Consider the following 11,829-nt stretch of genomic DNA (forward strand, 5'->3'; position numbering starts at 1 on the left):
AAGAAAGTTGAGCTCGGTCGACCTTCCCTTCCCCTCCTCTTCCTCCTTTTCCTTCAAACGTCGACTACCTCCTCTCTTCGAACCAGATCCCTCTCGCCCTTCTACCCCTAGAGGAATCTTCTAATACCTGAGCTATCCACGAACGATGAAGTTCCTTCCTGTCGCTCCTCTCTCGAGACTTCTCTCTCACACTCGCCATTCCCTTCTCTTTCACCGTTACCCTCCTTCAAACCCTCTTCACGAATCCTACAAACTCCTCCTCTTCCGTCTAGCTTCCCCAACACCTCTTCTTCCGTCCTCCAAGCCTGAATACTACGCTATGGAAGCGACGTGTCCTCATCTGGGAGCCGATTTGGGAGCGGCTGAAATCGAGGTCCGTCGATTCGTTCTCTCGTCTTTTCCCTCTTTCTCTCTACTGTTGTTTTACTGATATATCTTCATACTCGCTTACTCCAGGACATGGTAGTCATCTGTCCGTGGCATCAGTACGAGTTCAACATCAAGACGGGCGACAGCGAGACTGGAATGCGACTCTGTACTTTCCAAGTCGAGGTGAGGGCAGACGAGTGGGTTTGGGTCGAGAGTCCTGGCAAAACTGGAGAGGAGGGTTGGGAGGTCGTAAAGTTCGAACCTATATCAGAAGGTATGCTTGTTATCTGCCTCGATCTGTCTTCGATAGCAGGCGATCTGATCTCGTTCTCGTTTCGTTCAGCCTTCGCCGACATCACTCCTCCAGCCCACCTTCACGACCCTCTTCCTCCTACATCAACAACCGAACCTCCTTCTCTCGCATCTCTTCAAATTGCTACGGATCCCTCTTCGCCACCAGCATCTCCCGCTCTTCCCTCGCAAGCTCTCCCAACAACCCTCCTCACCTACGCTCTCCTTATTCTAAAAACCGCGTCGCCGTCCCTCAAAGTTTCCTACACGCGTTCAGCCCTTGCCTTCCTACGAGCGCAGCCTCCCAACGTGCCCCTCGTTACTCGGGAAGAGGCGATCTGGGCTGCGAAGGAAGTTGGGGATGAGACGCCTCCGAGGGAGGAAAGCACCGGAGGGACGAGAGAGCCTGGAAAGATGGCGCGGAGAGGGAAGGGTGGGAACGAGAAGTCGAGAGGGTTGATGCTGCATGCTTTGGCGAATATAGGTGAGCTTCGATTTCTTTCTGTTCCCGTCCAGGAGGCAGCGCTTCCGGTTGGCAGGCGAGAACGAGTCGTCGATTTGGACGCGACTCGAGGACTGACTTCTCTGCTTTCGCTTCTTCTTTTCCCTCAGAGCAGTGGGCGTGAGTACATTTACCTTCTTATTACTTGTTCTGGGCGCTCGGATGCGGCGATTTTGATGCAGCCCGACGGGCGAGACGACTGACCCCCCTCGTCTCCTTTTTGATCGTGTTCGTCGTCCTTCTTAGCATCGACCTCGCATGGGATGTCATTGTTCGATTCGCCGTAACTGAGATCAACGGTCAACACCTTCCCAACGAGTTCTATCTCGGTCAGTCGTCTCCAAATCGCATCTTTCGACGCGTCTTGATGATTGACTTCTTTCTTCTTTCTTCTCCCTTCTTTCTCCACTATTCTTCCAACCGTTCTTCGATCAGACTGGGCTAAGGTTAGTTTCCTCTCCTATCATTCTTCGAGCTCACTCCCTTCGCCTTGCTAAACTCTTTCTGACTCTTCTCTCCCAAACAAGGTCGCTGAGGACGAAGCGAAGCATTTCAGCTTACTCGTTGACCTGCTGCACAAACGAGGGATCAAGTACGGTGATCACGCAGTACATGCTGGTCTCTGGGACAGTGCGAGGGATACAAATCATTCCTTGAGGTCTCGGTTGTGTATCATTCACATGGTGCACGAAGGTCAGACGCGTTTCATTCGTTCTTTCTCTCGTTTCAAGAGCTGACCCGATTGCTTTACGTCCTTTCGTCCAGCTCGAGGATTAGACGTCAACCCTATCACGATCGAGAAGTTCAAGAAGGCTGGAGACCTCGAGGCTGTCGATGCGTTGGTCGTGATTCACTCGGACGAAGTCACTCGTTCGTTCCTTCCCCTCCTCTTCTTCCCTCAAGCTGTCAACTGATATTCGACATCCATCACCTTTTCCACAGACGTTACTGCTGGTTTGTCTTTCTTTCCTCCCTCTCGTGTTCCCTCTCTCGAGCTCTGACCATTCCTCCTCCCCGTTTCTCTCGTCCCTCTCTTCCTCCTCTTCCTGCTACCCCAGGCCACAAGGTCAGCTTCCATCTTTCCTCTTTCGTTCATCTGGTCTCGGGAGCTGACCCTGTTATTCTTTTCCCGCTTTTCAGTGGTTCACCTGGGTCTGCAAGAACGAAGGAGTCGAGCCGATCCCAACCTTCCGAGCAGAGGTTCAACGTTCGTCCTCCTTCTTCCCCTCTCGTCCTTTCAGTCCCAAATCCTCACCTTACGTTTTAATTGTCTTTCAACTCTCTAGAAAACTTCCGAGGAAAGGTCAAGGGACCCTTCAACGAGGAGGACCGCCGGTTGGCCGTGGGTCGCTTTCTCTCTCTTTCTTCTCTGTCTTCTCGAACACCCTTCCTCTTTCCGTCTCGCTCGTGCTGATCATTTATCTCTTTCCAATTCTATTTCGAACCGATCAGGGCATGACTCCCGAGTTCTACGAGGACTTGGAAGGCTTCGGATCGACGCCGTCGGCGCAGAAGAACGGAGAGGTCGTCGAGGGAGAGATCCATCCCAGACTTACTTAGACGATTTCAATTTCGCGTGGAGTTCTCAGCTTACATTTCGAAAAGAGAGAACGAGGCCTGAGCTCCACCTCAGCAGCAGCGAGGGGACGAAGGGACGAAGATTCGTTCGACTTCTCTTCCTCTTCGATTAGATTCACGATGACCCTCGAAACCTCGTGCTTCGATCACAGATATCTACAAACTATCTAATCAAAGATGAGCAAGATGCACGTCAGCGGACGTTTGCTTCAGAGGCGCAGATCGTCGACAGATACGTCGAAAAGAAGCACTCACCGATCTCTTCCTCTTCATCCCACTCATCCCCTTCCGCTCCATGCTTCTACCCCAACAGATCTCACACTTCCTAATCTCCTCGACCACTGCTGCTACTACTGTTCGTCCTACTCCCGAAGATCCGAGAGAAGAATCCTCCTCGTCCTGGCTCCGACGCGACCTGGGTCCTTTCGACGACGAAGGAGGACGTGGAAGAGGGAAGATGGTCGACGACAGGGGTGTTGATCTCTACCGTGGACGAACGAAGGAAGGGGCGGCGAGAGAGAAGGTCGAGGAGGGCCTCTGAGGTGGTCCCGTCGTCCTCGACGATCCTGGCTGAGGACAAAGGGTCGCCGCTCTCGAATCCGTTGAGGGAAGGCGAGAGATGGTCCGAGACGACTGGAGGCGAGGTCTGTCCTGCATCCGATGAAGAGGTAACGAGGGTCGAGGTTGATGGACGAAGAGGAGGATCCGACGAGGGGCCGATGTTTCCCTCAACGACGAACGCGCCTGGGACTTGTGCGCTCCAGGATCCGAGGTCCTCGACAGCTCGGTCGCTGGAGGGAGAAGTCTGATCGAGTTGTGGGGTCGAGGGAAGGAAGGAGGAGGGAGTTGTGATGGTGGGGGTGATTGGGAAGTCCGAGGACGCGTCCGGACTGAGATTGAGCTGTTGGCCTAGAGCTGGATCCGAGCGGACGATGGTGTTTCCTCCTCCATGGACGACATTCCGAGTTTGCGGTACCGACGAGGTCGATGGGGTTCCGTTGCGCCCCGTCGTCGCCGTTGAGAGAGGAGGTACAGCCCGGTGCTTCTCTCTCAAGGAAACCCACTCACTTCCCAACACCGCTCCTACTCCCAACTCCACCACTCCCGCTCTCGAAGCCAACTCCGAGTATCCCATCCATCCTGACACCCCAGCATCCGAATACACCTTCGAGAATCCGTTCTTGAGATCGAATGCGACCTTGGCTCGGAGAGGTCGTAAGAGAGGGTTGGCACGAAGGGTTTTGATGAGAGGGAGGAAGATTCTCTGCTGATGAGGTGTGAGAGAGAGGATGAGAGGAGTCGAAGAGGCGGAGGGAGAGCGGGGGATGGGTTGAAGGGACTTTGGAGGAATTGAGGATGAGAAGAGCGACCTCGACGCGTCCATCGCTCGACGAGCCGAAACTCCGACCACCAACGGGTGATTGTGAACGAGGGAGATGGTAGGCGACGAGGTGCTGTAGCCGACTTCGACCAATCCATTCTCTTCAGCCCGTCGGGTAAGCTCCATCCAGCTGGGGAACTCGTTCGTCCACTCTCCGAAGAGCAAAGCCTGGACTTGGGACTGGAGCGGCTTGGGGTGGAGATCGAGGAGGACCTCGACGAGTTGACGAGCTTGGAGACTCGAGATGAACGTGGGAGTCGAAGGCGGGTTGGGAGCCGAGACCGTCGCGGTTGGAATGAGAATCGACGACGACTCCGACGTTGCTAAATCCACTCTGGGCGTCGGTGAGGGGAGGTCCATCTCAGCCGTGACGCTACGGACCAAGGGGTGGTCTTGAACGAGAGCGATGACCGACGACGAAGCTCCTCTGGTGCTGAGCTTGACGATCCCGTTTTCCTGAGCTTTCCGAGCGAGTTCCACCCATGTCGAGAATCCGGCGACGAGGCGGAACCGAGGGTGTCGTTTGAGGAGAAGGTCGTTGACCTCCGACTGGTGGGGAAGAGGATCCGAAGGGAAAGCGAGGATTGCCTCCACGAGCTGACGAGCCTGGACGGAGGAGGCGAAGCCTGCCTGAGTCGACGCGGGCACACGACCGGCGACGACGTTGACGACGAGGGGATGGGCTTTCACGAGAGTCATGATCGGAGACGACCCGCTCATCCCACCCTTGACGATCCCACTCTCCTGAGCCTTTTCGAAGAGTTGACTCCAGGTGGAGAAGCCGACGACTGAGCGAAATCGAGGGTGGCGGACGAGGAGGATGTCGTTGATCCTGGACTGAATTGGAGAAGTCGAAGGAACCGAGAGGACGACTTCCACAAGCTGACGAGCTTGGGTGGTAGAAGCGAATCCACTGGTAGGATAAGGAGGGAGGGTGGGCTGAGTTCCGACGGAGGTTCGAAGGGCGATCCAATCTACTCCGTAGGAGTTGACTCCGACGACGACGACGTCCGCGGCGATGGCTGCACGAAGATATCCCTCCCACGAAGCTTGACCCGCTCTACGAAAGTCGGTCGAGGTGAGGTCTCTCTTGACGTAAGAGTGATCCAGAGGACGAGAAGCATGCCTTTCCAAGAGCTGAACGAGCGGTAGGAATCGATCCAGAGCGACGCCCATCGTCGAGGGTTCCTCCTTGAGCCTGATCCACTCGAATCCTGATCCCGGTGACCCGAGCTCGACGACTCCTTCCTTTTCCGCCAGAGCAGCGTAGGCTTTCCAACTCTTCTCCCCGAGGAGGACGTCGTACGCGTTGGGGAAGTGCGCAAGGAGGGCAGGGGCGATGAGGGCTCGTCTCGGACGAGGGTTTGTGGGATGAACTCGAAGGTGGCCCTCGAGAGTAGCGACGAGTGGTCCGAACTTGGATCCGTGGTTGGGAGCAGGAGCGGCTCGTGGTTGCGTCGAGGGAGGAGGAGGAGGAACCGATGGAGGGAGAGGTCGCGTCGTCGGTTTGGTAGCGATCCGTACGATCTCCTTCCCTGCGAAAATTCAACCGTCAAGAAAATGTCAGTCAACGCTTGTGACTGAGCAAAGCTAGCCCGCAAGAAGATGGACCAACATTGGTGAACGATCGAAGCAGAAGACTTCATCTCCTGCGACGCGCCGATTGGGTTCTCGATGAGCACGACGTTGAATCCCCTGAAAATCCGAGACGAGATCAGTTCAACTCAGATGACAGCATCGAATCAGAAGAAGGGGGAACAGGACTTACTGATCACTGAGCTGATGAAGCAACTGCGAGAAGTCGTTGTCGCCTGAACTGGAGACGAAAACACGAAGGCGAGAGGGAGGGTCAGAAAAGGCGAAGATGCAAACTCTTGACGGATATCTAGACGGTACTTACATCAGCACAACGGTGTGAGGAGTTGACCTCGACCTGCCGTCGACGGGAAAGCGACGAGCGAAAGAGTTGATGTCCCGAACGATGGCGTCTGAAGAGGACGAGACGAAAGTGAGCTTCTGTTCGACGAGGAAAACAAAGCGGGACGAAGCAAACTCACGATCGGCGACTCTGGAGTAGAAAAGGTACGAGAATGAAACACAAGGTCTCGGTCAGCTCGATCGAAAGGGGAGAAGAGGGACGGCCGAGCTGCAAGAAACTCACTCCTTCCTCCCCAACCTCGGACAATCGAGCAAGCGTACTCCCAAACTACCCAAGCTACCTCGCAGCCTCGCGGCGGATGGAGGTTGAGCTTGGATATCTGAAGGTTCGAAGGGTAAAGAAGAACGATCAGACCACAGCTCAAACCACGACGAACGAGAGAAAGAAAGAGAAGGGCTGCACTGACCGAGATACGCTTGAATTGGCTCGAGCACCCCCAACGGCCTGACCAGACGTTTGAGCTCCGAAATGAGAGCAGAGCCGTCGATGATGTGGGGAGGAGTACAGTTCTCTGCGGAGAAGAGGAAGAAAAGAGAGTCAGAACCGAACGAGCACGACGGAGAGACGAGTAAGAGCGAGGAGAGGAAAAAGCTGCTCACCCCAATCCCAGAAGATAGCCACCTTCTGCTCCAGGAAGCTGCTCGTCAAGCTGCTGTTCCCCGGTCTCCTCTCCTGCTCGAGTTCCCGCTCCAGTTGGCGAACTCTCATCTCAAGCAGCTCCTCGTATCTCGACTGTCCGACGAGGGATCCCTGAGCGAACGACGACGAAGGATCAGAGGAAGCCATCTTTTGGAGGATGATGGTCGGAGAGGGAACACCTTTTTGAACGAAGGGAAGTGAAAAAAGTCAGTCAATTGACCTCCAGGGGAAGGGAGAGGGTTGGAATTGAACTCACTCGGGGGAAACGGGGTTCCCGCCTCGACGCGTCGAGGATTTCGTTCTAGCACCTCCTTTCCTTCAACTTTCAAACGTCGGGGTACTGCTTGTATGAGAGAAGAAGAAGAAATCCATAGACATACCTCCCCAAACCGACCCCTCCTGAACCTCTCCGGACGCGTTCATCGACGCGTCTCTGTTGCTCTGCTGCCCTTCCTCCCCGCCTCATCTCGTTTCAACGTCTCCATCTCCTCTTCTTTACTTCTTCCCCTTCCCCCCAACCACCTTCTGCCACCCATCCGCCTCCTCCGGAGCAGCCCCGCTCGACGCCGTCCCGAAATCGAATCCGACCTGTTCGAAGATCGCATCGTGCGAGGACGAGGTGGGAGGAAGGTCGAGGAGCTGAACCTCCGAGGTGTCCGATCCGGGAGAGGAAGGACGAGCAGGAGCGTCGATTCCAAAGGGGAAGACGCTGGTGAAGGGATCGTCGGAGGGAGGAGGAGGAGGTAGCGGTGAAGAAGAGGAAGGGGTGGGGTTCGGAGACGCGTCGAAGTTGTTGGTGGCGAGAGCTCGTCGAAGCTGAGCTCGATCTGCGACGAGTCGGATCCAGGGAGACGAGGCTGTCTTTCCGAGTTCGACGAGGTTGAGAGAGACGGCGAGGGCGGCGTATTCTTGCCCTGTGAGGTCGAAGAGAAATGAGGAGGAGGAGGAGGAGGTTGGTCAGTCTCCTTTCCTCGATCGTTTCCAGCCGAAACATAGGTGTACTGACAGTTGGAGACTTGAACGGACTCAAAGACGCGGGGATCCTTCCTCAGCACGTCCGACATGATGAGGGATCGAAGGGGAGGAGGGTAGGCGGGTCGAGCGAGGATGGCGGCGACGAGAGGCCTGAGCATGCTCGCTGCCGCTAGATGACGATCGTCGAGGGGTGCGTATGTTCGACGAGTGGTTGATGGGACGGAGGAAGGGGTGGTGATGAGTGGACGACGTGGCGACCTCGAGATCTCGAGGACGAGTGGATTGTGTCTGGTGAGAGAAATCCACGGTGCCGTCGCCGTGATACCGAGCGTCACCAAACCGAGCTTGCTAGCACTGACGGCAAAGTCAGCCCAGGTTTCGAACCCAGCCGACTTGACAAAGTCGGGCTGCTCGACGAGCATGAGGTCGTTGACTCGACTCCTGTGAGGAGGAGGATCGGCTGGGAGTTGAAGAAGTACTTCGACGAGGAGTCGAGCCTGGGGAGAGTGGAGCATGAGTTTGGCAGTCGTGGAGGGAGCTGAGGAGGGAGTGGAGGATCGTGCTGGGTTTCGAGAAGGGAGGGAGGAGGCGTTGCTCTTCGGGAGCGCGATCCATTCCGACCCAAGGCGCGTTCCGACTCCTATGTTGACGACTCCTTCCTTGACGGCGAGGTTGACGTAATCCTTCCCTGTAAAAGAAGACACGAGTCAGTTTGAGGTTCATCGAGGAAGAAAGAAAACGAGACTGAAGAAGAGAACGTACAGTTGTCGACTCCGGCGCGAGAGAAAAAGGACGGAACCAGCTTTAGCTGGAACAAATCGGCTGCTACCTTTGCTCGGAGAGGGAAAGGGTACGGGGACGACTTGAGTACGTCGATGAGGGGTTGGAACTTGTGTTGAGCAGAAGGAACGACCGACTGAGGCTGAGAGGGTTGAGGATCCGAGCTCGAGTTCGACGCGACGAGTCCGATCCATTCCGCTCCCGCCTTCGCACCGTTTCCCATCGTAACGACTCCCGAAGCTCTCGCAGCATCGAAGTACTCCCGGCAGGTCGTCGTTCCAGCCATAGAGAACGCCTTCAAGTTGATCCTTAAGACGAGCTCTCCGACGAGGGACCGGAGGGGAGGAGGTTGGGAAGGTCGAGACTTCAGAGCAGCGATGAGAGGGGAGAAGTCCGCCATTGGTGGAGCTGAGGAGGGAGGGATAGGAGTGGTTCGAATGGGAGCCGAGGGAGGAAGTATCGGAGTGGTAGAGGTAGGAGGTGCTGCTGATGCTGGTTGAGGACGGGAGGGAGGAGGTCGAGCGACGGCTGCAGCGAAGGGCTGAGGAGGGAGGGTTGGCTGAGCTCTTGCGATAGGACGCTCTGTTGACTGTTGAGAGGGATCCTGTGTTGGTGCTGCAACTCCTGCTGCTCGTACGATGTCGTGGACTGACGAAGAAAGAAGGAGAGGACACGATGAGCTTCGAGACAAAAGAAACTGGAGGGAGGGAGGGACCAACATTTGTAGACCTCGGCTGCACTCATTCTCAGCTCATCTGATGCCATCGCACTCTCCACCAGGATGATGTTGTATCCGCTGATGAAGGGAGACACAATCAGCTCGAGGAAGGGAAAGAAGCGACGCGGACGAAAGAAACGAGAACTCACCGACTTCTCAACGAGGAAAGCATGTCACTGTACTCGGTATCCGATGATCTGTAAGGTACATTCAAGATAAGTAAGTTCGAATAGCTTGATGGAGGAAGAGAAAGAGAAGAACGAGAACGAACAGAAGCACAACAGTCGCAGGAGGTTCGTTGTCGAGAGCGAATCCGAAGGTGTCGCAGATAAGACGATCTACGAGAAGAATTAAGTCAGCATCGGAGCAGAAGATCAGCAAGGTTTAACAGACTCACAATCTGCACCCCTGGAGAAAGTCGAGAAAACGGAGGAGGAGATGGAGTCAGCGTCTCGAGCGAGCATGGACAAGAAGAAGACTCACTCCTTCCTTTTCGCAGTCCCTCTGCCCTGAATCTTGACTCCACAGCTTAGGAGAGTGCTCCTTAGCTTTTCTCCGGAAGGAAGCTGCCCTCCAGGGTCTCAAGAAGGACGGAAGAAGGAAAGGTCAGGTCAGCTTCAGCTCCCTCCCAAGGCTTCGAATCTCGACCAAACTCACCCTCGTACATCTGGATACTTCGAATGACGCCGAATCTTTCGAATCGTCTGAGTTCCTTCACCAAGGCAGGTCCGTTCGTGCCAGGAGGAGGTCGGCAGCTCTCTGAAGAAGAAGAAGGGACCAGAAAGGTCAGCTCTCCTTCCCTTTGATGGCTTTCTCTCGCCCATAACCTCCCAAGGGTAAGGCAACGACTCTGGACTCACCGAAATCCCAAACGACCAACACCGAACCCTTTGTAGCTCCATTCGCTCCGTTCGCTACTCGTCCACTCGCTCCTCCTCCTCCTCCCGGCGAAGCCTCCCCTCCTCCCCTCCTCGCCCTCTCGAGCTCGCGTTCGAGCGTACGCTCTCGTCGCTCAGAGGCTAGCTGATCTTCGAGTAGTTGTTCACGGCTCTTGCCAGAGGAGCCTGAGGGGTTGGACGGATCCATGGGAGAAAAGAGGGGAAGAGGGAGAGGGTGATGGGTGGGAGGGAGGAAGGAGACATTCGTTGATGAGCTTCGACCTTCCCTTCCTTTTGTTTTTAGGGACGGGAAATGGAACGTTTTGGTTCCGGCGGAGGGGAAGGTTTTTGCGGAAGGATGATTCAGATGTCATCTTGACGTTATCGAATCGATTGGAGGAGCAAGCAAATTTGATTTGTGCGCAAAAGGAGAGGCAAGAGCGGAGAGTCGTTGAACGCGTCGCTTCTCTCGATTCGTTTCGCTTGTCCTCTCTCCTTCCATGGATAGGGAAGATCTCGATGGTTGACAGAAAGCTCAAAAGCGACTGATCTTACGTCAAAAAAAACCAGCACATCTCGAAAATCAACGACAAAGAACGATCAACCCAACTCACCGCCTCCTCCCTCCCTCCCTCTCCCAAACACTCCTCATCCTCCCCCGAACCCTACTCCCTCCCCAGAAGAAGATCTCTAAAGATCGCCTCCTTCGCAAGCATCATCGCCTTCTCTCCCTCGCTGAACCGACTGGCGTTCGAAGGGTGGTAGACGTCGTGGACGGAGTTGGTTTCGGGGAAGGTCCGAGGGAGGGTTCGGGTGTAGACTGGAGGATAAAGACGGAAAAAAAAGTCGGCTATCAGGTTGAGAATCGATGGTGGACGAGAGGAGGGTTGGAAGAAAGAGTGAGGAGTAAAGGAAAGGAAGGGCGACGCGATGGAGACTCACTCATCTCGTCCCGTTTGTGAGAGATTTGAACCAGCATCTCGTGCTCTGTGATAGCGTTGATCCGTTCAGAAGTTATAGGAGTCTTCGAGGAGTGGGATCGAACTGTATCGGAACGTAGAATGTGGTCAGTGAGATCCGGAGAGGAGAAGGCCACCTCGTCGTCGAGTCTTTGAACTCACGATATCGACGCTGATCCACCTGCTCGATGCCCAACTCCTTCCTCAGGACGCTGAGGGTGACCGAATCGTGTTTGGGAGCTGTTGCGACCTTCACGGTCGACGAGGAAGTCTGGACGGTGTCGAGCGGGGAGGACGAGGAGGAGGCGAGACCGTCGAAGGAGGTGGAGGAGAGGAGTTCGGTCTGGTTTGCGAGAGACCATCGCGACTCTCGAGCTCAGCGAGGGAAGTAAGTGGCGGAACGGGATCCTCCTGCAGAGAACGAGGAAAGGTGAGTCAAAGACGAGACGCAAGAGGAGGAGGAAGTCGGTTCAAAGACTCACAGCAATCGAAACCCTCTTGCTAGCGGGCGTGGATAGGTGAGCTTGAGACTTCCCGCGAACGTGATTCAGGTGAGAGGGACTCTTTGAGCTGAAGATTGGAGGAGGTGAAGACGGAGAAGAGGAAGACGGGGAGGGAGAAGCTGGTTGGGCTGAGCGGCGAGTAAAGGAACGCTTGAGGAACATTCCGAGCCGAGAGAACAAGAGATGAAAGAAGGAGGAGATGGAGAAGAAAGGGTTCTGAGGGGAGGTGAGAGGTGGTTGGGACAGAGGGGAGGGCGAACTGGACGGGGAGAAGGAGCGAGGGAGCGTCGAGGTCGGGCCAGATCGTGATGAGAGCA

General features: G+C 55.4%; 3 protein-coding genes across 3 annotated transcripts; 1 reads left to right on the plus strand and 2 right to left on the minus strand.

The window, feature by feature from the left end:
- Positions 1–145: 145 nt before the first annotated feature.
- BDY24DRAFT_412002 (uncharacterized protein) lies at positions 146–2,722 on the plus strand (the record flags this gene model as incomplete). The annotated part of the gene is made up of 13 exons (XM_076643000.1): positions 146–373; positions 457–643; positions 713–1,144; positions 1,273–1,282; positions 1,409–1,491; positions 1,598–1,608; positions 1,690–1,855; positions 1,928–2,032; positions 2,105–2,116; positions 2,221–2,228; positions 2,303–2,369; positions 2,449–2,504; positions 2,615–2,722. The coding sequence occupies 13 exons, from the start codon at positions 146–148 to the stop codon at positions 2,720–2,722; spliced, it is 1,473 nt and encodes a 490-aa protein (XP_076500418.1).
- Positions 2,723–2,776: 54 nt separating this feature from the next.
- On the minus strand, positions 2,777–7,058 carry BDY24DRAFT_164264 (NYN domain-containing protein). Its single transcript, XM_076636196.1, has 10 exons — positions 6,956–7,058; positions 6,660–6,878; positions 6,467–6,571; positions 6,283–6,379; positions 6,179–6,189; positions 6,022–6,109; positions 5,890–5,937; positions 5,737–5,816; positions 2,996–5,656; positions 2,777–2,907 (listed from the first exon to the last, which is right to left on the minus strand). Exons 2-9 carry the CDS (start codon positions 6,844–6,846, stop codon positions 3,066–3,068), a joined length of 3,207 nt encoding a protein of 1,068 aa, XP_076500419.1. The 5' UTR covers positions 6,847–6,878; positions 6,956–7,058; the 3' UTR covers positions 2,777–2,907; positions 2,996–3,065.
- Positions 7,059–7,194: 136 nt separating this feature from the next.
- On the minus strand, positions 7,195–11,674 carry BDY24DRAFT_412004 (NYN domain-containing protein; the record flags this gene model as incomplete). The annotated part of the gene is made up of 14 exons (XM_076643001.1): positions 7,195–7,613; positions 7,706–8,362; positions 8,437–9,102; positions 9,174–9,250; positions 9,322–9,369; positions 9,444–9,510; positions 9,570–9,580; positions 9,656–9,752; positions 9,830–9,931; positions 10,033–10,236; positions 10,796–10,870; positions 10,993–11,094; positions 11,172–11,352; positions 11,492–11,674. The coding sequence occupies 14 exons, from the start codon at positions 11,672–11,674 to the stop codon at positions 7,195–7,197; spliced, it is 2,889 nt and encodes a 962-aa protein (XP_076500420.1).
- Between the last annotated feature and the right edge of the window lie 155 nt (positions 11,675–11,829).

Source organism: Mrakia frigida (assembly GCF_051309035.1).
Source record: "Mrakia frigida strain ATCC 22029 unplaced genomic scaffold BDY24scaffold_3, whole genome shotgun sequence".
NCBI classification, from domain to species: domain Eukaryota; kingdom Fungi; phylum Basidiomycota; class Tremellomycetes; order Cystofilobasidiales; family Mrakiaceae; genus Mrakia; species Mrakia frigida.